Here is a 26,400-nt window from a genome sequence, read left to right as displayed (position 1 = left end):
GTCTGAGAATTGATAATCCTTGGTTGAGGTCTGAGCAGATTACTTGTTGTGATTGCAAACGTAATAAAATGATGTTCCAATAGTCCAGGATTGTGAGGAAAAACATTTAGATCCACAGTTTTTATTCCACAGGATAGAACCAGATCCAGGGTATGACTGTGGCAATGCATAGGTCTGGAGACATGTTGGACAAAACCCACTGAGTCAATGATGGCTCAGAAAGCCTTTTGGAGTGGGTCTGTGACCTTCTCCATGTGGATAGTCACCAAAAAATTATAATATTATCTGCCATGACTACAAGGTCCAATAGAAATTCAGGGAACGCTGTATACGGCCCAGGAGGCCTGTAAACAGTAGCTATAAAAGTGCTTGGGTAGGCTGCATAGACTTCATGACTAGAAACTCTAAATAATTTAAAAAATATATATTTTTATATATACACATTTAAATTTGCAGCAAAACATTTTTAGAATCTCTTCTGCTATTGCGGGATGCAGATGGAGATATGGTCACTGGAGGAGAGGCCTCATTTAATTTAGTAAATTCATTAGGCTTAAGCCGTGTTTCAGTCAGGCCAATCACATCAAGGTTATGATCAGTGATTAGGTAATTGACTATGACTGCCTTGGAAGAGGGATCTAACATGAAGTAGTCCTATTTTGAGTTGAGGCATTATCACAGTATCTTTCAAAAATTATTTTCAGTGAGATTGCTAAAGCAAACACTATCATGTTTATATTTTCACGACCTAGATCGAGGCACAGACACTGTCTCAATGGGGGAAACTAAGCTGACTACACTGATTGTGCTAGTAGCAGACAGCCTGCCGCCTGGCCTGCACCCTCTCTCATTGTGGAGCTAAAGGAGTTAGAGCCCTGTCTATGTTGATAGATAAAATGAGAGCACCCCTCAAGCTAGGATGGAGTCCGTCACTCGTCAGCAGGCCAGGCTTGGTCCTGTTTGTGGGCGAGTCCCAGAAAGCCAGCCAATTATCTACAAATTATATATTTTGGGAGGGGCAGAAAAATGATCAACCAGCGATTGAGTTGTGAGCTCATCACTCCCCTAACTGGCAGTGGGCCAGAGACAATTACTCGATACCGACATATTTCTAGCTAATTTACACGCTGTAGCTATGTTGCGCTTCTGAGCTCTGTTTCATCTAACATCGTTGGTGCCCACATGGATAACAATATCTCTGTACTCTCTACACTCACCAGTTTTAGCCTCAGCCAGCACCATCTTCAGACTAGCCTTTACATCGGTAGCCCTGCCCCCTGGTAAATGGTGCACGATCGCAGGATGATTATTTTTAAATCTAATATTGCGGGTAATGGAGACGCCAATGACTAGGGTTTTCAATTTGTCTGAGCTAATGGTGGGAGGTTTGGCAGCTCAGACCCCGTAGGAGACATGAGAAAGCTCGACTGCTGAACTCGTAGCTTAAATGGGGAGAACCAGTTGAAAGTTTGTCTGCAGAATGAGTGACACCGGTTGAGCATGCCGACAGCATTTCTTTCTCTCCAGAAGCCTTGAGAAAATTGTCCGGCTGTCGGGGGGGGGCACATCCTTTCCTAACGATTGCGTCTGAAATTGGGCTTGCAACTCGGTTTACCCTCACCCGTAAGGCGAGAGTTTTCCTGCATATTATGAGTACAGCGACTGTAATTAGATGGCATTGCGTTAATTTCACTACTTAGCTTTTTCTGCTGGTGAAGGCCCTGTAGAACCACGCCCAGAAACTGACCGGGGTTAGAAAGTTGAATAAAAAAAACGTAGGGCGAGAACAAAACCAAGCCAGTGGTAGATTTGTTAATAGCAGATTCTTGATTAAACGGTTATTAAAAGTTTGGCACGTAGCCAGGTAGCAACAAACAGTACAGCAGCACAGAGACAACGCGGATACATTCATTTTAGGACATTTATTAATACATGTAGAAAATAAATGGATACAAGAATTTAACAAAAATGTGGACCTAATTGGAGAGATCCAACTCATCAGTATCATATCAAAATAAAAATGCAATAAATCCAACCCAAAACAAAATTTGACATAATTATAGTCCCACAAGAGACATGAAGGCCACGGTTTTCACAGAAAACACTTTGAATTAGTTGACCCAGAGAATGATTCCTTAGTTTTACCCTGTTGGACATTTAACACTGACGGAACACTGAAGCCCATACAAGCTAATACAGGCCTGTGTGTGAAGAAGCACTTATATAAAAGGGGACTGTGTGTCTGCCACATGGCATCCAACCATCATTTTTGTCACATGGAAGAGATATATACTCCTGGTGGTACAGGTTATACAGTTGTTGAAATATAAAAATCACAGAGGCTTCCATTAGACCAGAACTTCATTCACTATAATGTACTCTTCTAGGTAAAAGGCTCAGTCAAACCAAGCAACGCTTTTTCCTGTTGTTCCCTCTCCTGTGATAGGCAGACCACTAGTACTCACTATCAGAAAACGCAACACGTTTGTTCGTTCAGTGCGTAGGCATTCATCTATGGATGGTTCAGTTAAACTTTCTCTTAATACTGTTTCATTCATTTGATCTTGAGGGGAACTGTTTGAGGCAGGCCTTTCTAGAGCAGGAGCTAGATAGTAGTAGAACAAGCAGCGTGGTGGGTCCTGTCCTGTCAGCCAGGCTGCCTGGTGAAAACAACTTGGATTTGGCCCTCAACTTTCCTTTTAAAGTGCTTCCAAACTGATAACGCTCTTGCCTATGGGGAAGTTGGCAAACAACATCAAACAATATTACAATTATTTGGTCGACTTCACATTCATTGTCTTGTTTTCTGTTTAAATCCTACGGTAGAAAAAGTGGCATGTCTTTCTTGCATGCCACTTGGCCGTAAATAGGTTTTAAAATGGTGTACTGACCATTGTAATTTGGCCATGTCTTTCTGACTACAGTTTGAAAACTCAGGGGACCACAGTGCTACATTCAGTCATTCAGGAGGGAGGGCGGGGCTTAGACTCATTCTGGAGCTGACGGTTAGCTAAAGATCCTGTCTGTCAGGGGAACATGGTCCAATAGGCACAGCCAGGGCAGGAGTGACGCTACACAACTACAGAGCAGAATGATGGAAGTGTCATTTAGCTTCAAGAAGTACAACTCAATACTGGGGAGGTCCTGGAGATGTTTCTATTGATTTGCCATCTTCATTGCTGACCTCTTAGCTCAGTGCTGATTGAAGTAGTAGACAAAGATGTAGAGACTAGTGCATTAGACAGGGCTGGCTGATAGGCTATATGGGAAAGTGACAGACCGCAACCATAAGTCATAGTGGTCATAGTGTCTGGTTACTGTACATCTTCATCAACCTGAAGCAACCGTGTTAAAAATGATCACAATAAAACATTTATACAAACATACTAAATGATCATCTCACAGCTATAGCAGTACCTATACTTTTACAAAGCCAGGGCATGAGAGTCTGTGTATTCTGGTGTACAAGCAATGTCCTCTGTCCCTGATCAAGGGAGTTTGTGCGAGCAGGGCAAACAAAAATGGACGTAGGAAGTCGAGAATTTCTTGGGGGGACATATTGGGTTGGTGTGGGGAGAGAGGAAGAGGAAGTAGTAGATAAATGTCTGATTCTGCCCTGTATATTCAGTATCTTCCTCTGCTACTGGTGAGCCTTCATATCAAAGTCCCAGTCACACAGTAGGAGAACAGTAGTGGAACTGCTTCTTCAACAGACCTGCAGAAAAATCACATTGAGATTACCAGACCAGAGCAGCTGTTAAGGCTGCAGGACTCAGCCTTGTCTGTCTCTCACATTGATGGTCACATTCGACTGTCTTTCTAGCCTGGTGGGCTGTCTGTCTCTCTGTTCCAGTGGTGAAACTAAATCAGCAGCTCATGAATTCAGAGTTCTGCCACCTAGTGGTAGTATCAGGGTATTGTCACGTCTTAGTGTTCGAGGTGTGTCGGTGGTCTAGTGCCCGTGTTGGGGCCCGTGGTCATTGTACTGGTTGTGGGCGGGGTGGTTGGGGGGCAGGGGAGGACCGTTGACGCCAGGGTGGTAGAAAGCACAGTTGCTCTCGTAACGGCAGTTTCCTTTCATCATGAAGTGGCGACACACTGGCCTCTTGGACATGTCTGAGAGGAAAGAGAAAAGAACAGAGTTAGTACACAACTAGCCAGGCAAACGTCTGTACTGACTGCATCAAGGCTAGAAGATGGCAAACGGAAATCAACTTCGTCTTTACTTTTATTGCACTACAGTGGGGCAGTCCTACATGGGCAACAGGGTGGTGTTTCAGACTGGCCCTATATGTCTAAAATAAATAACATTTGTAGAAGGAACATTCCCTTTCTAAGTCAACTCACCTCCCATGTTGTGTCCTCCTCTAGGCCCCCCTCGTCCTCTCCCTCTGAAGCCCACCTGTTCCCCTCCTCTCCCTCGGCCCCCTCGGTGGAAGTGGCCCCCTCCGCCCCGGTGTGGCCCCCCCCTCATCGAGTCGTCCCCCCAGTAGTTGCTGTTGTCTCCTCCGTGGCCCTGGGGTGGCGGGGGCCCCATCATGCGGGGGTTGGCGTTGAAGCCAGGGGGTCCATGGTTGTGTGGGGGCGGAGGATGGTTGTAGTGGGGGCCTCCAGGGCCCAGGGGCTTGCCTGCAGGAGGGTACCCCACTCCGTTCATGGGCATGCCCATGTTGGGCATGTTGTTCATGCCTGGACCGTGGCCCAACAGGCCTTGGCTCACTGTGGAGGAAAGACATACTTTAACAACCATTCTAGTACGCATATCATGATATACAGTTAAGAGTAGGAGGAAATGTAAGAATACTTGGTTTGTGTTAGAACTAGAGAGAGGAAGGTGTGTATTTATTATGGATCCCTATTAGCTGTTGTCAAGGCAGCAGCTACTATTCCTGGGGTCCAGGAAAATTAAGGCAGTTATACATTACAGTACATTCACAACAGCTTTCACAACGTATTAAGTGTGTACCCTCAGGCATATCTACAACACAAAATCAATGTGTACGTGTGTGTATAGTCCGTTTGTTATTGTGTGTTTGTATGCATGTGTCTGTGCCTATGTTTGTGTTGCTTCACAGTCCCTGCGGTTCCAAAAGGTGTATTTTTTACATCTCATTTTACTGCTGGAATGAGTTACTTGATGTGGAATAGAGTTTCATATAGTCATGACTATGTAGTACTGTGGGCCTCCCGTAGTCTGTTCTGGACTGTGAAGAGACCTCTTGTGGCATGTCTTGTGAGGTATGCATGGGTGTCTGAGCTGTGCGCCAGTAGTTTAAACAGACAGCTCGGTGCATTCAACATGTCAATACTTCTCACAAATACAAATAGTGATGAAGTCAATCTCTCCTCCACTTTGAGCCACGAGAGATTTACATGCATATTATTAATGTTAGCTCTCTGTGTACATCCAAGGGCCAGGCGTGCTGCCCTGTTCTGAGCCAATTGCAAGTCCCTATTTGTGGCACCTGACCACACGACTGAACAGTAGTCCAGGTGCAACAAAACTAGGGCCTGTAGGACCTGCCTTGTTGATAGTGCTGCTAAGAATGCAGAGCGGCGCTTTATTATAGACAGACTTCTCCCCATCTTAGCTACTACTGCATCAATATGTTTTGGCCATGGCAGTTTACAATCTAGTGTTACTCCAAGCAGTTGTCTCCTCAACTTGCTCAATTACCACATTATTCACTACAAGATTTAATTGAGGTTTAGTAAATGATTTGTCCCAAATACACTGCTTTTAGTTTGAAATATTTAAACTAACTTATTCCTTGCCACCCATTCAGAAACTAACTGCAGCTCGTTGTTGCAGTCATTTCAGTCGCTGTACTAGCTGAGATGTATAATGTTGAGTCATCCGCATACAGACACACTGCCTTTACTCAAAACCATTGGCATGTCGTTAGTAAAGATTGAAAAAAGGGGCCTAGACAGCTGCCCTGGGGAATTCCTGATTCTACCTGGATTTTGTTGGAGAGGCATTAAAGAACACCCTCTGTGTTCTGTTAGACAGGTAACACTTTATCCACAATATAACACATACCTTTTTCCAGCAACAGACTATGATCGATAGTGTGTTGTGTAGGGGGTCCGTGTGTGCTTATGTGTGTGTTGTAAAGGTTTGTGTGTACCTCCGGGCGGGGGTCCGGTGGGGGGGCCCTGGTTCTGGGTCTGCTGTAGAGAGCCCAGCAGCTGTTTGATCTTTTCAGAGAAGTCTGGCTGCTTGATCAGGTCCTCAGTAGACTGTCCACCACTAGCTCCCTACAGGAGAGGGAGGGAGGGGTTAAGCCAAATCATGACAGACTAAAATAAACATCACAGATACACTGGTTACAGGGCTTTTCCGGGAGTTCCAGAAGTTCTGTTTTAAAACAGTTACGGTAAACACATTAATACTTGAAATCATCCAATCATAAAGTTTCTCAATGAGATTACATAATGGCAGGGTTACAAAAACAGGATTAGTTCATGCTTTATATCACTTACCATGATGGAGGTGAGTAATTCCTGTACGTTAACGGAGGGGTTAGCGGGGGCACCAGGCAAGGTTCCCTGGGCAATGTTGCCTAGGTTACTCAAAAGGTTGTTGGCCCCCAGGTTGCCCATGAGGTTGGCGAGGACGGGGGGCAGCTTGGAGCCCTCCACCCCTCCGGGGCCCACGCCAGAGCCAGGCTGGGACGACGTGTCCACGGGCTCCTTGAAGCTGTCATCCATCATGGTCGAGTCCTGGAGAAGAGAGGGAGTTAGTTCACTGGACACAGAGGATGTTTGGAGCATTGAGCGTTGAGCGTTGTCTTTATGTATTACAGGACTTTAGCACTTTTTCAGATACAAAACTCTTAGAGTAAAAGTCAAAACTGATAACACTTGTGTAATGCTTCCTATTTTATGTTCAAAACGTTTGGTTGTGCATTCATTTTAGTTGAACACATCTTTCAAACGGCACCAAAGTGATTGACAGAAAAGGGTATATCCCACCTCGTCCAGGGGTATGAGGCGTGGAGGCATGGGTTCGTAGGCCTCAGGCTCTGGTTCATGGGGGCTGTCAGGAACACTGAGGAGAAGAGACAGGTGAGTTTCCGCAATACAATGTGAGGCACTTTGAGCACCTGGTAACCCACTAGGCTATAGAGATCCATATCATTTTAAGGCGTGTGTGAATCCGTACCTCTCCTTGGTGAGGAAGATCTCCTGCAGGATGCCCGTCTCGCGGTCCCTCTGTGTGAGTCTCTCTGTGCTATTGGCACCAGCGTTGACCAGGGGGCCGGTGAGGGCCAGGGGCCTCGGGAGGCTCCAGGGTACCCGCTCCTCCATGGAGTCGTGGGACAGGCGTCTCGCCATCTCAAACGTGTGGCGGTCCATCATCATCTCGCGCTTCGCCGCCTCGCCAAAGTCCTTGACCTTGTTGACGTTGACTGGAGAGGGGGATAGAGGGAAGAGGAAGAAGGAGGGACAAGGAGGAAGGTGAGAGAGGTGGAGAAGGAGGAGAAAGTTAGCCATGGCACCCAACATGGATGTGATCAGGAGAAAGGGGATACATTTTATTTATAACTATTTATTTATTTTATCTTGAGGATAAATTACAAAAAAACAGGGGCGAAAAATGACATCCCTGTCCAAAGACTAATTTAACAGAACTTAGTAAAGAGTAGATAATGTCTTTACTGTACAGTTAGCTACTGTATTGACAACTACCTAGTTTGACTATACAACCACAGTTTGACGTGCAATTACAAACAACACCGACCAAAAAAATTGAATTGAAGTTACCGTTAGTTTTTGTTCTCTCACCTCTCTCGGTCTCGTCCAGGTCGAAGTAGAAGTACTCTTTGAGCTGCTCCTCCTCGGCCCAGCGCACGCTCTTCTTCTTCTTGCCCTTCTTGGTCAGCTGACTGTCCTCTTCGCCACGGGGCTCCGCCAGGGCGTTGGGCTTCTCGCTGCCCGTGTCCATGGCCTCGGGGTCGTCAGCAGGGACCGGCGTCCCAGGCTGCTCCAGGTCTACTGGGACCTCGTGGGGAGGGGTGGTGGAGGCCGTCTGGGTCTCTGGGGACAAGGGTTTGGCACCGCCCTGAGGCGACAGGTAGGGGAGTTTACCCTCGAACGGACACGGCTGAGAGGAGGAGAAGGTAGAGAGAGAGAGATGGGTGAATACTCAATTCCATTTGCACAGCCTTCCATAGATTCAGGTGGTTGAGAGAGGAGTTGTATGTCTGTCTACCTTGTTTGACGTGGGAGAGACAGCTTTGGGGTCTCTACCTTCCTTCCCTTTCTTCTTCTTAATTTTGATGCCAGGCACGGGGGCGGAGTTTAGGGCATCCAGGAAGCCTGTACCCTCAAGGGCTGTAGAGAGAAAGGAGGGTCTCTTAGTGACATCAATAACAGTCAACATAATGCTGTTGAGGGGGAGATGGGTTTAAAAGTGTGTTCGATGCACAGCACACTTTTTTCTGAGGGGTAGGGCACAGAACAGATGGCATGTGAAAGAAACAGAAATGTTTGTTTATGCTCTGACACGGTAAGCTCCCTTGTAGTTTACTGCAAGGTTTCAAGTTTGAAGAAGACCTTCCAGTTGAAACGTTGTAATAAACATAATAAATATAGTGTAGGGGAACATATACAACAGTGTCAACCCTCTACCAGGGTTGAGGAGGTCAATTCCTTTTCAATTCAGTAAGTAAACTGACATTTAAATTCAAACATTTTCTTATAGAGAGGTACTGAGGACACCTGGAATCGGAATTTAATTTCCAATTTACTGAAGTGAAGAGGAATTGACCTCAACCCTGATATCTACTCGTTGAGGGGTCAGATGTAGCCTAATCTACTCGTTGAGGGGTCAGGTGTAGCCTAATCTACTCGTTGAGGGGTCAGGTGTAGCCTAATCTACTCGTTGAGGGGTCAGATGTAGCCTAATCTACTCGTTGAGGGGTCAGATGTAGCCTAATCTACTCGTNCCTACACAAAGACTACATTTGACTTTTCTGTTCAATTTAAAGTGTTGAGCATGTCTTTATTGGGCTGTTGGCTATCTAGTTTGACTATACAACCACAGTTTAACGTGCAATTACACACAACACCGACCGAAGAAATTGAATTGAAGTTACCGTTAGTTTTTGTTCTCTCACCTCTCTCGGTCTCGTCCAGGTCGAAGTAGAAGTACTGTGTGAGCTGCTCCTCCTCGGCCCAGCGCACGCTCTTCTTCTTCTTGCCCTTCTTGGTCAGCTGCCCCTCCTCTTCGCCGCGGGGTTCAGCCAGGGCGCTGGGCTTCTCGCTGCCCGTGTCCATGGCCTCTGGGTCGTCGGCGGGCACGGGTGTGCCGGGTTGCTCCAGGTCTACTGGGATCTCGTGGGGAGGGGTGGTGGAGGCCACCTGGGTCTCTGGGGACGAGGGCTTGGTGCCGCCCTGAGGTGACGGATAGTGAGGTTTACCCTCGAATGGACACGGCTGAGAGGAGGAGGGATGTAAAGAGAGAGAGAGAGATGGGTAAATACTCAATTCTATTTGCACAGCCTTCCCATAGATTCAGGTGTAGAGTCAGAATAGCAGAGAGTAGACTGTGCTGTCTGTCTGGTCAGGAAGTTGTGTGTTTACCTTGTTTGACGTGGGAGAGACAGCTTTGGGGTCTCTCCCTTCCCTTCCTTTCTTCTTCTTGATCTTGATGAGAGAAACAGGGGCGGAGTTTAGGGCATCCAGGAAGCCTGTACCCTCAAGGGCTGCAGAGAGAGGAGGGTACCTTAGTGATGTCACTAACAGTCAAAATACTGCAGGTTTCGTAGAGGGGGAGATGGGTTTCAAAGTGTGTACTACACACATCACGCTATTTTCTCAGGGGTAGGGTACAAAACATGTCATGTGAAAGAAACAAATGTTTGCTTATGCTCTGAAACTGTTTGTATACTCTCTTAGTTTACTGCAATGTTTCAGTCTTGAAGACCTTCCAGTAGTGGAACATTTACAGCAGTGTGTGGGTATCTACCAGGGTTGAGGAGGTCAATTCAATTTCAATCCAGTCAACTCAGAAAGTAAACAAATTCCAAAAAGTTTTCATAGACAAGTACTTAGGATACTTGGAATTTCACTTAACTCCCTGAATTGAAAAGGAATTGACCTCAACCCTGATATATTCTCCATGTTGAGGGGTTAGGTCTAATCTACTCCACGTTGAGGGGTTAGGTCTAATCTACTCCACGTTGAGGGGTTAGGTCTAATCTACTCCACGTTGAGGGGTTAGTCTAATCTATCTCTCACGTTGAGGGTTAAGTCTAATCTACTCCACGCGAGGGTTAGGTTTAATCTTCTCCACGTTGAGGGGTTAGGTCTAATCTTCTCCACGTTGAGGGGTTAGGTCTAATCTCTCCACGTTGAAGGTTAGTCAATCTACTCCACGTTGAGGGTTAGGTCTAATCTACTCCACGTTGAGGGGTTAGGTCTAATCTTCTCCACGTTGAGGGTTAGTCTAATCTCCCACGTGAGGGTTAGTCTAATCTACTTCCACGTTGAGGGGTTAGGTCTAATCTTACTCCACGTTGAGGGGTTAGGTCTAATCTACTCCACGTTGAGGGGTTAGGTCTAATCTCTCCACGTTGAGGGTTAGGTCAATCTTCCACGTTGAGGTTAGGTCTAATCTTCTCCACGTTGAGGGGTTAGGTCTAATCTACTCCACGTTGAGGGGTTAGGTCTAATCTACTCCACGTTGAGGGGTTAGGTCTAATCTTCTCCACTGAGGGTTAGGCTAATCTACTCCACGTTGAAGGTTAGGTAATCTTCTCCACGTTGAGGGGTTAGGTCTAATCTTCTACACGTGAGGGTGGTAGGTCTAATCTTCTCCACGTTGAGGGGTTAGGTCTAATCTTCTCCACGTTGAGGGGTTAGGTCTAATCTACTCCACGTTGAGGGGTTAGGTCTAATCTACTCCACGTTGAGGGTTAGGTCTAATCCACTCCACGTTGAGGGGTTAGGTCTAATCCTCTCCACGTTGAGGGTTAGGTCTAATCTCTCCACGTTGAGGGGTAGGTCTAATCTCTCCACGTTGAGGGGTTAGGTCTAATCTACTCCACGTTGAGGGGTTAGGTCTAATCTACTCCACGTTGAGGGTTAGGTCTAATCTACTCCACGTTGAGGGTTAGGTCTAATCCTACTCCACGTTGAGGGGTTAGGTCTAATCTACTCCACGTTGAGGGGTTAGGTTAATCTACTCACGTTGAGGGGTTAGGTTAATCTACTCCACGTTGAGGTTAGGGTCTAATCTACTCCACGTTGAGGGTTAGGTCTAATCTACTCCACGTTGAGGGGTTAGGTCTAATCTACTCCACGTTGAGGGGTTAGGTCTAATCTTCTCCACGTTGAGGGTTAGGTCTAATCTACTCCACGTTGAGGGTTAGGTCTAATCTACTCCACGGTGAGGGTGAGGTCTAATCTACTCCACGTTGAGGGGTTAGGTCTAACTCTCCACGTTGAGGGGTTAGTCTAATCCTCTCCACGTTGAGGGTTAGGTCTAATCCTCTCCACGTTGAGGGTTAGGTCTAATCCACTCCACGTTGAGGGGTTAGGTCTAATCTACCCACGTTGAGGGTTAGGCTAATCTACTCTACGTTGAGGGGTTAGGTCTAATCTTCTCCACGTTGAGGGGTTAGGTCTAATCTACTCCACGTTGAGGGGTTAGGTCTAATCTTCTCCACGTTGAGGGGTTAGGTCTAATCTTCTACACGTTGAGGGTTAGGTCTAATCTTCTCCACGTTGAGGGTTAGGTCTAATCTTCTCCACGTTGAGGGTTAGGTCTAATCTACTCCACGTTGAGGGGTTAGGTCTAATCTACTCCAGTTGAGGGAGGTCTAATCCACTCCACGTTGAGGGTTAGGTCTAATTCCTCTCCACGTTGAGGGTTAGGTCTAATCCTCTCCACGTTGAGGGTTAGGTCTAATCCCCACGTTGAGGGTTAGGTCTAATCCACTCCACGTTGAGGGGTTAGGTCTAATCTACTCCACGTTGAGGGGTTAGGTCTAATCTACTCCACGTTGAGGTGTTAGGTCTAATCTACTCCACGTTGAGGGGTTAGGTCTAATCTACTCCACGTTGAGGGTTAGGTCTAATCTTTCTCCACGTTGTGGGGTTAGTCTAATCTACTCCACGTTGAGGGTTAGTCTAATCTACTCCACGTTGAGGGGTTAGGTCTAATCTACTCCACGTGGGGTTAGGTCTAATCTACTCCACGTTGAGGTTAGGTAATCCTCTCCACGTTGATGGTTAGGTCTAATCCTCTCCACGTTGAGGGTTAGTCTAATCCTCTCCACGTTAGGGGTTAGGTCTAATCTACTCCACGTTGAGGGGTAGGTCTAATCTACTCCACGTTGAGGGTTAGGTCTAATCTACTCCACGTTGAGGGTTAGGTCTAATCTACCCACCGTTGAGGGGTTAGGTCAATCTTCTCCACGTGTGAGGGGTTAGGTCTAATCTACTCCACGTTGAGGGGTTAGGTCTAATCTACTCCACGTGAGGGTTAGGTCTAATCCTCTCCACGTTGAGGGTTAGTCTAATCCTCTCCACGTTGAGGGTTAGGTCTAATCCTCTCCACGTTGAGGGCTAGGTAATCCTCTCCACGTTGAGGGTTAGGTCTAATCCTCTCCACGTTGAGGGTTAGGTTCTAATCTTCTCCACGTTGAGGGGTTAGGTCTAATCTACTCCACGTTGAGGGGTTAGGTCTAATCTACTCCACGTTGAGGGTTTAGGTCTAATCTACTCCACGTTGAGGGTTAGGTCTAATCTACTCCACGTTGAGGGGTTAGGTCTAATCCCTCCACGTTGAGGGGTTAGGTCTAATCTCTCCACGTTGAGGGGTTAGGTCTAATCTACTCCACGTTGAGGGTTAGGTCTAATCTACTCCACGTTGAGGGTTAGGTCTAATCTTCTCACGTTGAAGGGTTAGGTCAATCTACTCCAACGTTGAGGGTTAGGTCTAATCTTCTCCACGTTGAGGGGTTAGGTCTAATCTTCTCACGTTGAGGGGTTAGGTCTAATCTTCTCACGTTGAGGGGTTAGGTCTAATCTTCTCCACGTTGAGGGTTAGGTCTAATCTTCTCCACGTTGAGGGTTAGGTCTAATCTACTCCACGTTGAGGGGTTAGGTCTAATCTTCTCCATGTTGAGGGGTTAGGTCTAATCTACTCCACGTTGAGGGGTTAGGTCTAATCTACTCCACGTTGAGGGGTTAGGTCTAATCTACTACTGTACATGCAGTGAAGGGGTCAAAAAGAAAGTACATACCGATTTCTGTTGAGGTCTTACGTTGTGCCGGGATGATCTTCACCTTGATCTCCTTGGTGTGGTTAGGAGTGGTGTTGAGGGGTTTATACTTCTTCTCCACAGGGGGAGGGTCCAGAGGACCAAAACTGGTAGAGAGAAAGACAAGAGAAACATGTTAAATTTTACTCCATCGGACCCAAACTGGTAGAGAGAGATACATGGGAGAGGTTCAGTGAGTAATAGTTCCAATATATTCATTGCAAATACATTTGCCAAAGACAGGTTTGGTCAATACTCTCATTAACCACCTAGGGGGAAGCACTGGACAGTGTTTTATGCTGTGGTTAGGCAATATTTATCCTGTTATTGCCTGGTAAAACGCAGAGGGACGATGAATATACACAATATGAACAAAGCTGTTATTACTGTCTGAAGTGTAGGTTACCTGGGTCTCTTGAGGACTTGGGCTGGTTTGATGTTGTACTTGTCTCCCAGCTGGAGGGCCACGGGGGGCTTCTTGACTGGGACAGGGGTGGGAGCATCCATCTCCAGGCCTGGAAGACAACAAACAGGACAGGGTCAGATCAGGATATTATATAGTCCTACATCCAGCACTTTTGCAACAGCAGGAGCTTCATCCCTACAGCCAGAAACACAATTACTTCTTCATTTGCATATTACTGTTGCCTGTCTTCTATCGAAGGACAACCTTATACACAGAATCGTATTTTGAAAATTAAACTTTTTTGTGATAAACTGTGGACAGAGTGTGCGTGTAGTTTGACAAGATGGCGGTGAAGGGAGCGTAGTGTACCTATGGAGCGGATCTTAGCATGGCTGGGAGCGTGAGCTTTGGGCTTCTCCCTCTTCCTCTCCTCCTCCACTGCCTTCCCTCCATCAGCCGCCTTCACCTCTCGGACTGGCACTTTCCCCTCCTCCTTCTTCCGCTTCTTATCTGAGAGAGAAAGAGACAGGATGTTATGTAAACTAAGAGATTACAGGGGAGCGGAGAGTTAAAGAGAGGAAGAAAGTAAAAATGAGGGAACGAGGGATAGGACAGTAGTAGTTACCTGCAGGAGAGGTGGCGGAGACACTCTGGGAACGGATGGTAGCCATCCAGCCATCCACCAGCCCAGCAGACAGCTTCCTCAGCTCTGAGAGACAGAGAGACAACATTAGTTGCACATCAACCTCAGACACTGTCATAAAACAATTTACATCACTAGGAACTGTATCATCTTGAATTTGGGTTTGTGAGAAAGTGAGTTACAAATAAAATGCTAAACTATTTCCTCACAGAGGTCTATTTAGTCAGCTCAGTGTATTGAAGAGGGTGGGCCGCAAGGGAAATTAAAGTTGTTTAAAAACATACCCTCAGTCTCTCCAGTCTTGCTGAGCTGCTTGACCAGCTTGGCAGTGTTGTTCTGTTTCAGGTGGTCTACAGTGAGGGGCAGTTTCTGCAGCGTCAGCAGGATGAGCTGTAACAGGGGGGTGTTGTTGCTAGATTTGGAGTAGGTCAGCCACGCATTCAGCAGCTTGTAGCCTCCCACTCGGATAAACCTAGATGAAGGGATGGAAGAGTCAATCAAATTGAATCTAAATGGCCCATTTTCACAAAGCGCTTTACAGTAATCCGGCCTAGACCCCCAACCCCCCAAAGAACAAGCAGTAGCACAGTGGCAGAAAACTCCCTAGTGAAGTTACTAAACAAGTTACTAAACAATAAATGACATAAAATGGGAGTAGAGCTTACCTGTTGAGAATGTCATGGGACTTGGTCTGCAGTAGGATATTCAGGTACATACACCTGCTCACCATCTTGTGAGAGCCCTTCATGAGACTGTGGAGAAAAGACCCCAAGAAAACCAACGGTCAGAACAAAAGAATGCTACCATTACGGTTTACACTGGCAACTCAAAATAATTAATGAAAAACACTAAATAGTAAAAGCTGGGAAAATGTTATACAAGTTCAAAAGCACATCATAAAAGTAAAAAAAATGGCACTATGTTAATTACCTGAAAACTTTGGGGACTCCCTCCAGGCTGCGGAGCTCTCCATCTTTCCCCAGGAGGTTCTCTACTCCCTTTAGGACCTCTCTGGGGTCCACTGGGCCCACCGCCATCTCTGCTCAGAGAGGAAGAGACAAACATACTTAACATACAGGATATCGTCAAATCAAATCGTATAACTCTGGCGCTTACTAAACAGGTATTGTTATAGTCTCTTTCAATGTGCCGCTAAAGTGATGTTTGCACTGAACTGCATCCAGGCATGTCAGATTTGACTTTGTTTTGGGAGGGCTCCTTGGAACTGACACCATCCGTCCATCTCTAAAATCTGCAAAAAGTTACGGCTTACAGACAATTCAACTTAGGTACTAAACCATAAGACATCTCCAAACTTCACTCTACCACACGACCGACCAAGGTTGAAATCCATACTGCAGTTTGTACTGTTTCCTTCTAGCTACAAAGCCGAGAGCAACATCACAATGGGCCGAGGCCTACGGCAAAAATACCCACATTGCTAGATCTTCAGCCACACTGAAATCTGTTAAAACAAGGAAAAGGGGGGCAGTGACAGGCCCAACTAACCCCTCAGCCAAGCTGCTGCCTTCGCATTCCAAATTATGTACCAGTGAACACCACGACTGATGTGTTGCCTCAATCTTTAAAAAATTATTTGCATTTGATTTTCACCGGAGGGATGGATTGGCCTGTTCTGTGGGGTTCTTCTCATAGCTGAGGGAGAAGAGGTAATGCCTGACAGAGCCTACTGTCCCTGTTCTCCCAGTAGCTCCAGGAGGATTCCCCTAAGACAGCAGGGTAGAGCCTAATACAAAGACTGCTTATAGGTCATGCTGCTAGTTCATTTTCTTTGTCAGTAATTCAACAGAGAGAAAATATGCAAGGAGTCAGTTCAACACAACACATGATGAGAAAATGACAGGTTGGGCTGTAGTTTAGAATAGGTTCATGTGGAGTTCCCCCAAGGGCAGCGCAATACATTCAAGTAGCTATGCTTTATTCAGATTATTAAAACATTACAAAAGAAGTTTCAACAAAACCTTCCACTCATGATTGCCTTCATAATATGAACAACATAAACAAGTTCATGGTAAGTGCAAATAAAAAACAGATGAGTGATTAGGATTGGATATGAGCAAACAACCAGTAAACCTAGTGGATGGGGAAATGAGTCATTGGGCTGAGGAGCAGCCTTCTCAACCTGCCATTTGTACTGTTCTAGTCTCAGAAAAATAACCTATTGAATGTCAACGGTGACGAGAGCTGTAGAAGCTAGAATACTTTACTGATGCTGTTCTGGTAACAGAGGAGGATGCTACAGTCTACGTYGTGTGTGTGTGTGGGTGGAAAATACCATGAGTAGCTTTCCCCTCTACTAATAAGACACATATTGGAAGCTAAACACTGAGGCACACACACACAAGGAAGGCCCTCAAACTGAAAGGCTACAGGTATTCAGTTTCAGGCTTGCGGTGCACTGAACTGGTGGTTGGAATGACTGACCAGCTCCTTCACTGATAGAGAAGGGTGCAGTCATATTACCAGTAGTCTCAGGTAGCACAGGAACTCCAAGGAATAGTTGGTTGAACAGAGCACAGAAGAAGCCTATTCTAAGACAAATGCATAGTACTATTAATTTCAGTTATCTAAGGAACATATTTAACTATTTTTGTGTGTGTTTGTAAGTATAAATAATTATTTTGAAAGTAATATTGAAGTTATTTGAATTGATATTGTAAGTATTGGTTTTGTAAGTGGTTGACCTCACACATACATCCCTCAAAGTGTATAGGACTATTGTGGAGCCAGTATGTTAATTGCCTATGATTAACATTAAAATAAAGGGAATATTTAATCTGAAGCATTGTCAAGGACAATCCCCTTGGTTCAATGATCCCCCCCATGGAGCAGTGGATGAACGTTTTAGCATTTACTGCCACCTATAGCTTAGTACAAGGAATTACAAATTGTATCAAATGTACAAGCACTACACCTCCATGCAAATGTAGACAAAAGAAATCCACAAATTTCAAAGTACTAATTAATGAATACATGTATCAAAGCAAATTTATACAAAATATATATATATAATTTTTTTTTAAGTCATTCACCAAACGAAAGTAATTTAATTTGGCTACGAATATATTTGAAATGTATACTTAAGCTGAGCAGGAGATTGGCTCAAGTACAAGTGGGTGGTTAAAACAAGAACAATAGTTAACGGAAAATACTGACGCCATATTACTGTGCCATAAAAAAAAGAGAACACTAGTAGACCGACCTCAGTTGAGGATCCAGCGACTACGGCTGGAACCTTTACGTATAAAACTAAGTCAAATCTCCACTAACCTATTAAACCATTGCAGTAAAATATAATTAGAATTTTTGCTTAGCCTTGCTCAAACCCAATCTATGCGTAAATCATAACACTAACAGTAGGGGTGGGACTTCTGCATGCATTTTTCTCATTGTTCAGTGCATAACTGAACCCTTATCATGTTAATATTTTAAAAGTCATTATAATATGGTTATGACTATGTTCATTATCATATACTTTGAATTACTGTAACCAAGTATTGCTTGGATAGTATTTCATTTTGAAATGTCATGTGAGGAAATCAGTTTGGTCTTACCCGTTTAACTGTTGTAGTAGAAGTTTTATATAGTCTCAGAACTCCACAACACGGGACATAACACACAACTCCTGAAAATGTCACAACTGTTACACACAGTCAATAGAATTAAGTTATTGATAAGACAGCCTAGTAAAGAATAATTAAATGGGGGGGAAAGTCAAGTAAATTAATATTCATACACACACACACAATTGCTTTGCTGTATTTACTCAAATATATAGCAATGCAGTTGAAAAGGGTATCACATGTTATCATTTAGCTACAATGTAACAAATACTTGTCACACTTGCTCAAACCCCTGCCAATAACAAGCAATTTTTTGTTGACATATTAGTTTTAACCCTGGTCAACAATCATTATATAAAATAAAAAACACTTTTGTCCTATGGGGCTAATGTTACTGCTGTTTGTAGCCTACACCAAGCAGATATTCCAAAAATAAATTACTAGTCACAAATAGAAAATAATTGAGGGAAAGCATGTAGATAATCAAATTACTGAAACTGTATATGCCTTACAAACGCACCATGTTAATGATGGTTAAATAATTAAATATCACGCAACCGGTAGCCCTTTATGACAAATGGCATGTCATTGCAATGCACGCCCTACCATACCACTAGAATAAAGATCCCAATCAATGACCGAGTTCAGGCTAGGGTAGTTCGCCGTTAAAAGGGAAAAACTAACCCGCGATACACCGAAAATATATCTAGGCCCTGCCCTCTTTTGTTAACTGCTTCGTGGCTGCAACAGCCTCGAGAACATAAAGAACAATGTATGCCAGCTAACCCGGCCACAACACAGCTAGCATACTATCACATTTGCACGGCCGGAGAATCATTTACAATTAACAAAAAACAACGAGAAGGTATCTAGCTGTAACGGCTACACATGCGATAAGGACACCGCGAGAAGAAAGTCGTTCCGCTATTCTGGGAAGCCAACACATGACTGTCGCTCCATTTAAACACAGTAGCCATTATTGCTGCATGTTCTGGAAGGACAAAACGACAACAAGCCCGCCATTTTGATGTAATTCCGACAACACCGGTCTGCCTTTTGTAATATTTCGAATGGACGTTTCCCTCCCTTGCGCATTTCAATAAGGCAATCTTTATCCTCAGATTGCCGTATACATATCGTACACCTGGGGAATGTATTTCCTGCTCTAACTATATCGACGACACAACGTCAAGTATCGCAAACTACCAAATGGATGATTTTTTCCAGTGAAGTCCGTAATCTTCAATCTAAGCAATCTTTATGTATAGATTGCGGTTGGTGTAAATTCCAAGGATCTCTCCCCTATTTAGTAGACAAAAAAAACATCCAGATTCATAAGCAAAAAATATTTCCTACGGCAATCTTTATGAGTAGATTGCTTATGATTAACTTAAAACATGTGTTAGTTTATTTGTATCAGTCTCACACACAAAGAAACTGAGCGTTTCCACTCTGCACTTTCCTGTGTGAGCTCATAAACTATCGTTAGCGTTCGCTGCATTTGAATTGCAAAAAGCTAGCTGACCACGTACGGAGACAAACTAGCACACTTGACATTATCCTAAATCTACGACTAAACAATGAGTAATTTCGTGAATTTAGGTTCAGATTGCTTTGAAAATAAACACTTACTATAAATACTTCAGCGTCTCGAGTAGCTATATTTCTACTGTATATTGTGCTTTACAGCAACAGATCTCTTGTTACATCAGTTTTATATCGTTAACCGTCATGTTTTTATAACGTTAACAATCTATGGCTGGAACAAACTGGTTTATGGGCGGGGTTGTGGCAGCTAAAAACTAGCTTTTCCTTCTGGAACAAACTGGAGGCAAAAATAGTAATCAAATGTCCATTACTTGAAGAAAAAAAATGTTTTTTTTGGAATAAATGTTCAAAGTCCTCGACAGCCACTCTTCAGACAAAATACCTGAAGGAAAAAAAAGAGCAAACAAAACGAAAAATACATTTAAGATACATTCACTTGTTTTCTTCGTGTGTTCATACACAACTTAATCTTAAAATAGCTTTGATGGATTATGATTAAAATAAATAATTGCGCAGTCGTTTTTGTTCCAAAACTAGCAGTATTTCTTTCGACGTTACTCACCTCAGAACAAATCCAGGAATAAACTGGAAGGGGAGGGGCTTGGTATTTATACCCGGTGACGTTTTTGACGTCATACGCGTTTTCGCGCATGCACTTTCTGGGTTTTTCATGGTAACAAAATGGAGTTTTGGTGACGCGCTGTTGTAGAACGACCTTCATCAGTGTTTTCTATATGTGCCTTCAAGGATAGAAAGATGGCGCTGCACGTTTTGTACATTCCTTTTTCATTTTACCTCACATCCCACGTCTATTGTTGCTTATCTAAACAAATTGTAATGAGTACCAGTGCTAACTCACAAAATATGGTGCTTGTATTAAGTTACAATATCACATTTGGGTATAAATTCGAATGTAATATTTGTACAAAATGGCTGCGATGCACTCGAGCATGCTGCCTGCCACACCCTCGGACACTATCAACACCTTGCCGTTTAATTTAAAATGATTAAATGAATAATTAACTAAAATTCATAAAATAAATGAATTGGAGTCCAAATTTCAAAGTCTTTGACCATGCACAAAAATAAATGTGCTAATTGCCCTTTCACCTGTAACCTCTCAACCCTCAGTTGTGAAAGGCAAAATGGCAGCGTCCATACCAAGTATTGGAAGGATTTTATGCCGTGTATCCGCTTTACTTCACAGAATATTCGGCAGAATCTGGTATTTGACAATTATTGTCTATAGTACGTCAGATAAGCAAAAGCTTGGACGTCTGCTGCACACATACATCACGAAACAGTGACCGAGCTAAAGTAACGTGTTACCGTCGGCTAATAAACACTAGCCAGCTACAGCTAGCGAAGTTACAGAGCTAGCTAGCTAGCAACATAGCTAAATACATAACGGTACTTTTTAAAATATCTTTTATATATATATATTTTATTAACAACAAATCAATACAGAAAGTACATGAGGGAACAAAGTATATATAGATTATATACAATGGACAATCGAGCTAGGGGGTACAATATCACATTACAATTACACAAGGACCTTAACAGCTTTTTTGTTAGTAGAGTATTTAACTGTCTTAAAATACAGTTCGATTTCTTTTTGTAGGGTAAGAAAATTAGTTTTTTTTGTTTGTAAATGTACATTTGTGTATATGAAATTTGGCCAAAAGAATAATGAAATGAATTACCTAAAAATGTTTCAGCTTATTTCTATTGTATGTAAAGAATCCAAGCAGTACATCTCTCCACAATAGTGTAAAATCTTCATAAATGTGTTCAATTATAAATCTACTGATGTCTTGCCACAGTTTTCTTACATGAATACAATGCCAAAAAAGATGCAACACTGTTTCTGGGTGGTCATTACAAAAGGAGCAATTTGAGTTGATGTTTTCCTTAAACTTCTTCATATAGTGGTTGGCAGGATAATATGTATGAATAATTTTAAAGGAAACTTCCTTAATTTTGTTAACAAGTAGGTATGTGTGTGGCAACATCCAAACTTTTTTCCAAAAGATATTATCAATAAATCCATTCCAATAAGGCATGACATAAGATATAGACATAGGTATAGATAGATCCTGCTGAAACAAGGTTGCAAATCGCTCTGTTGTTGAATGGACCAAAAGAGAAACAAATCTTTCCTACTGATGAGTCAACAGGGTCAATAGAAGGTAGGCTCTGGGGGTCAGGTCTTGACACGTTCCTGAATAACAGAGCAACACCTGAGGGAATGTCGTCTAAAACAATTGCAAAATCTTTAGGTGTTACAGGGACCTTGTAAAGTGATAAGAATTCCTTATAACTGAGTAAAAGACCCTCTGCATTTACCAGTTGGCTTGGATATTATTTTGGAACCAATATTCTAAAAACAAAGAAGTATTTTTACACAATATATCCCGATTATTCCATATATAATATCTGTGTGGAGAAAAATTGTGTTGATAAATTAAGGACCATGACAAGAAAACCTGCTGATGAAAAGCAGAAAGTTTCACTGGAATTTTGTCAATATTATAATTGCAAAACAACATGAAGTTAAGGCCACCAAAAGTAGAGAAGACATGATGAGGAATAAAATTCCAGATAGAAGTGGGTCTTTTTAGTAATTGTTTTATCCAATTGATCTTAAAAGTATTATTTAAAGTAGTAAAGTCCAGAAAATTCAGTCCACCATTCTCATAAGTGTTCATTACAACAGTTTTCCTAATGTAATGGGTACGGTTTCTCCAAAGAAAGTTGAAAAGCATCTGGTCTATCTCCTTGCTTATTTTACTGTCAAGATATAAAGATAGAGCGCCATTTGTTAGTCTAGAGATACCTTCGGCCTTGGTTATTAGGACTCTACCTTTTAAAGATAAGTCCCTCTGTAGCCATTTATTTAGCTTCTTCTGGGTATTTTTAATAAGAGGGTTAAAATTTAGTAAGCCTCCAGACTTCTGATCCTTTGTAATGGTTATGCCTAAATATGTAAGTTCTTCTTTTACTGGAATACCATAATATGAAGGTGTCACACAATGTTTGACAGCTATGAGTTCACATTTATTAATGTTAAGATATAGACCAGATGCTTTGGAAAAGGATTGTATCACATTGATCGATATGGGAATTTGGTNTCTGGGTGGTCATTACAAAAGGAGCAATTTGAGTTGATGTTTTCCTTAAACTTCTTCATATAGTGGTTGGCAGGATAATATGTATGAATAATTTTAAAGGAAACTTCCTTAATTTTGTTAACAAGTAGGTATGTGTGTGGCAACATCCAAACTTTTTTCCAAAAGATATTATCAATAAATCCATTCCAATAAGGCATGACATAAGATATAGACATAGGTATAGATAGATCCTGCTGAAACAAGGTTGCAAATCGCTCTGTTGTTGAATGGACCAAAAGAGAAACAAATCTTTCCTACTGATGAGTCAACAGGGTCAATAGAAGGTAGGCTCTGGGGGTCAGGTCTTGACACGTTCCTGAATAACAGAGCAACACCTGAGGGAATGTCGTCTAAAACAATTGCAAAATCTTTAGGTGTTACAGGGACCTTGTAAAGTGATAAGAATTCCTTATAACTGAGTAAAAGACCCTCTGCATTTACCAGTTGGCTTGGATATTATTTTGGAACCAATATTCTAAAAACAAAGAAGTATTTTTACACAATATATCCCGATTATTCCATATATAATATCTGTGTGGAGAAAAATTGTGTTGATAAATTAAGGACCATGACAAGAAAACCTGCTGATGAAAAGCAGAAAGTTTCACTGGAATTTTGTCAATATTATAATTGCAAAACAACATGAAGTTAAGGCCACCAAAAGTAGAGAAGACATGATGAGGAATAAAATTCCAGATAGAAGTGGGTCTTTTTAGTAATTGTTTTATCCAATTGATCTTAAAAGTATTATTTAAAGTAGTAAAGTCCAGAAAATTCAGTCCACCATTCTCATAAGTGTTCATTACAACAGTTTTCCTAATGTAATGGGTACGGTTTCTCCAAAGAAAGTTGAAAAGCATCTGGTCTATCTCCTTGCTTATTTTACTGTCAAGATATAAAGATAGAGCGCCATTTGTTAGTCTAGAGATACCTTCGGCCTTGGTTATTAGGACTCTACCTTTTAAAGATAAGTCCCTCTGTAGCCATTTATTTAGCTTCTTCTGGGTATTTTTAATAAGAGGGTTAAAATTTAGTAAGCCTCCAGACTTCTGATCCTTTGTAATGGTTATGCCTAAATATGTAAGTTCTTCTTTTACTGGAATACCATAATATGAAGGTGTCACACAATGTTTGACAGCTATGAGTTCACATTTATTAATGTTAAGATATAGACCAGATGCTTTGGAAAAGGATTGTATCACATTGATCGATATGGGAATTTGGTTGGCGTCTTTCAGAAAAAGTGTAGTATCATTAGCCAGCTGGCTTATAATAATTTCTTTACCAGCTATGGAAATACCTTGTACAGGACTATTATTTAAAGAAGTTGGGTGATTAATAAAAACAAGTATGGGGAGATAGGACAAACTTGCCTAATTCCTCTCTTTAACTCAAATCTAGGTGAGGTGCCATATTTCAATTTGATAGAGCTGTTACCATTTGCATAGAGAGTCTTTAATAGCCTTACAGAAAAAAATCCCCAAAGCCAAGTCTCTCAAGGGAGTGGAAGAGAAACTGATGCTCTACTGTGTCAAATGCTTTATAAAAATCTAAAAATAATATGAAGCTATCCTCAGTTATTAGGTCTGAGTAGTCAAGTATTTCTAATAATAGTCTGACATTGTTAGATATATGTCTGTTCCTCATGAAGCCAGACTGTGTTTCATCAATGACTGCATCCAGGACTTCTTTAATWGTTTTTGCAAGTAGTATGGCTAATATCTTATAGTCATTATTAAGAAGACAAATTGGACGCCAGTTATAGATGAGCAGCACTTATTTTTTAGGCTTAGGTATCAGTGTTATTAACCCCTGAAAACCATTTGGAAAAAGTTGAGGGGTCTGAATGCTTTCCGAAGGCAATGTATGTGTTCAATTTATGTAATGCGAAAACAATTCTATGAATGAATCTGAATCAACCATGCTTATTTCAGCAGGTGATATCTACATTTTGGCGGCAGGTAGCCTAGTGGTTAGAGCGTTGGACTTATAACCGAAAGGTTGCAAGATCAAATCCCCGAGCTGACAAGGTAAAATCTTGTCGTTCTGCCTCTGAACAAGTCAGTTAACCCACTGTTCCTACTGTTCCCACTGTTCCTTGAAAATAAGAATTTGTTCTTCACTGACTTGCCTAGTTAAATAAAGGTAAAAAAAAATAAGAAAAATGCTTTCTGGTTTCATCGAAATAAGTTGTCTTTGATTTGATGAATGATGAATTTACACAGTTGACACAGCCAGGAATCTGAGAGGCTGCCAATAGGTGTTTAAGTGATGAAAACCTTTCTGCATAAAGTAACATCTGGTTCAAAACCAACACTTTTTGCGAGGTTTGAGGTAACCGAAGTGCCACATTTATATTGTTATTCTACATTTTTATCCAGGAGTGTCAGAAACAGAAAAAGTAACTCAATCAGGCGATTGGCGTTGCTAGAGACCAGGGTAAGTTCAGCCTCTGTGACTAAGGAGCAGAATGCTGGAGCAGTACAGACATATCTATCCTACCCTGCCTTTCTAAAGTCTTCGAAAGTTAACAGATCAGCGACCATTTCGACTCCCACCGTACCTTCTCCGCTATGCAATCTGGTTTCCGAGCTGGTCATGGGTGCACCTTAGCCACGCTCAAGGTCCTAAACGATATCATAACTGCCATCGATAAAAGACAGTACTGTGCAGCCGTCTTCATCGACCTGGCCAAGGCTTTCAACTCTGTCAATCACTGCATTCTTATCGGCAGACTCAAAATGATCAGGTAGCTGCTCTGACAGCTGATGCTTAAAGTTAGTGAGGGAGATATAAGACTCCAGCTTCAGTGATTTTTGCAATTCGTTCCAGTCATTGGCTGCAGAGAACTGGAAGGAAAAGTGGCCAAAGGAGGAGTTGGCTTTGGGATGACCAGTGAAATATACCTGCTGGAGCACGTGGTACGGTGGGTGTTGCTATGGTGACCAGAAGGCTGAGATAAGGCGGGGCTTTACCTAGCAAGACTTATAGATGACCTGGAGCCAGTGGGTTTGGCGGAATATGAAGCGAGGGCCAGCCAACGAGAGAATACAGGTCGCAGTGGTGGTTAGTATATGGGCTTTGGTGACAAAACGGATGGCACTGTGATAGACTACATCCAATTTGCTGAGTAGAGCGCTGGAGGCTATTTTGTAAATGACATCGCCGAAGTCAAGGATCGGTAGGATAGTCAGTTTTACTAGGGTATGTTTGGAGCATGAGTGAAGGATACTCTGTTGTGAAATAGGAAGCCGATTCTAGATTTAATTTTGGATTGGAGATGCTTAATGTGAGTCTGGTAAGAGAGTTTACAGTCTAACCAGACACCTAGGTATTTTTAGTTGTCCACATATTCTAAGTCAGAACCTGCAGAGTAGTGATGCTTGACAGGAAGGCGGGTGCGGGCAGCGATCGGTTAAAGAGCATGCATTTAGTTTGACTTGCATTTAAGAGCAGTTGGAGGCACGGAAGGAGTGTGGTATGGCATTGAAGCTTGTTTGGAGGTTTGTTAACACAGTGTCCAAAGAAGGGCCAGATGTATACAGAATGGTGTCGTCTGCGTAGAGGTGGATCAGAGAGTCACCTTCTGGTGAGCGACATCAATGATATATACAGAGAAAAGAGTCGGCCCGAGAATTGACCCTGTGGCACCCATAGAGACTTCCAGAGGTCCGGACAACAGGCCCTCCGATTTGACACACTGAACTCTGTCTGAGAAGTAGTTGGTGAACCAGGCGAGGCAGTCATTTGAGAAACCAAGGCTATTGAC

General features: G+C 42.9%; 1 protein-coding gene across 4 annotated transcripts; it reads right to left on the bottom strand.

Annotated features, from left to right (window-relative positions):
- Window positions 1-1,907: 1,907 nt before the first annotated feature.
- On the bottom strand, window positions 1,908-20,042 carry ppp1r10 (protein phosphatase 1, regulatory subunit 10). 4 transcript variants are annotated; one of them, XM_070436125.1, is made up of 17 exons: window positions 19,543-20,042; window positions 17,902-17,972; window positions 15,257-15,365; window positions 14,992-15,078; window positions 14,611-14,798; window positions 14,309-14,392; window positions 14,053-14,193; window positions 13,684-13,792; window positions 13,260-13,384; window positions 9,592-9,713; window positions 9,126-9,444; window positions 7,169-7,415; window positions 6,979-7,054; window positions 6,487-6,726; window positions 6,132-6,261; window positions 4,348-4,719; window positions 1,908-4,116 (listed from the first exon to the last, which is right to left on the bottom strand). In XM_070436125.1, the coding sequence occupies exons 3-17, from the start codon at window positions 15,361-15,363 to the stop codon at window positions 3,953-3,955; spliced, it is 2,511 nt and encodes an 836-aa protein (XP_070292226.1). In that variant the 5' UTR covers window positions 15,364-15,365; window positions 17,902-17,972; window positions 19,543-20,042; the 3' UTR covers window positions 1,908-3,952. The 4 variants fall into 4 exon arrangements, with proteins under 4 accessions (XP_070292226.1, XP_070292227.1, XP_070292224.1 ...); XM_070436126.1 differs by lacking the exons at window positions 9,126-9,444; window positions 9,592-9,713 and adding exons at window positions 7,792-8,110; window positions 8,219-8,340 and having other exon boundaries at window positions 13,281-13,384; window positions 17,902-20,042; XM_070436123.1 differs by having other exon boundaries at window positions 17,902-20,041.
- Window positions 20,043-26,400: the final 6,358 nt, after the last annotated feature.

The sequence above is a fragment of the Salvelinus sp. IW2-2015 genome, linkage group LG30 (assembly GCF_002910315.2).
Source record: "Salvelinus sp. IW2-2015 linkage group LG30, ASM291031v2, whole genome shotgun sequence".
NCBI lineage: Eukaryota > Metazoa > Chordata > Actinopteri > Salmoniformes > Salmonidae > Salvelinus > Salvelinus sp. IW2-2015.
This window is presented reverse-complemented; position numbering and strand designations above follow the sequence as displayed.

Excerpts from the sequence above, each read along its gene's own strand:
- ppp1r10 (XM_070436125.1), bottom strand. The coding sequence starts at position 15,363 with ATGGCGGTGGGCCCAGTGGACCCCAGAGAGGTCCTAAAGGGAGTAGAG. Across the intron at positions 15,079-15,256 it reads GGAGTCCCCAAAGTTTTCAG|TCTCATGAAGGGCTCTCACA; the intron begins GTAATTAACATA and ends TTTTCTCCACAG. Across the intron at positions 6,727-6,978 it reads GCCTCATACCCCTGGACGAG|GACTCGACCATGATGGATGA; the intron begins GTGGGATATACC and ends TCTCTTCTCCAG.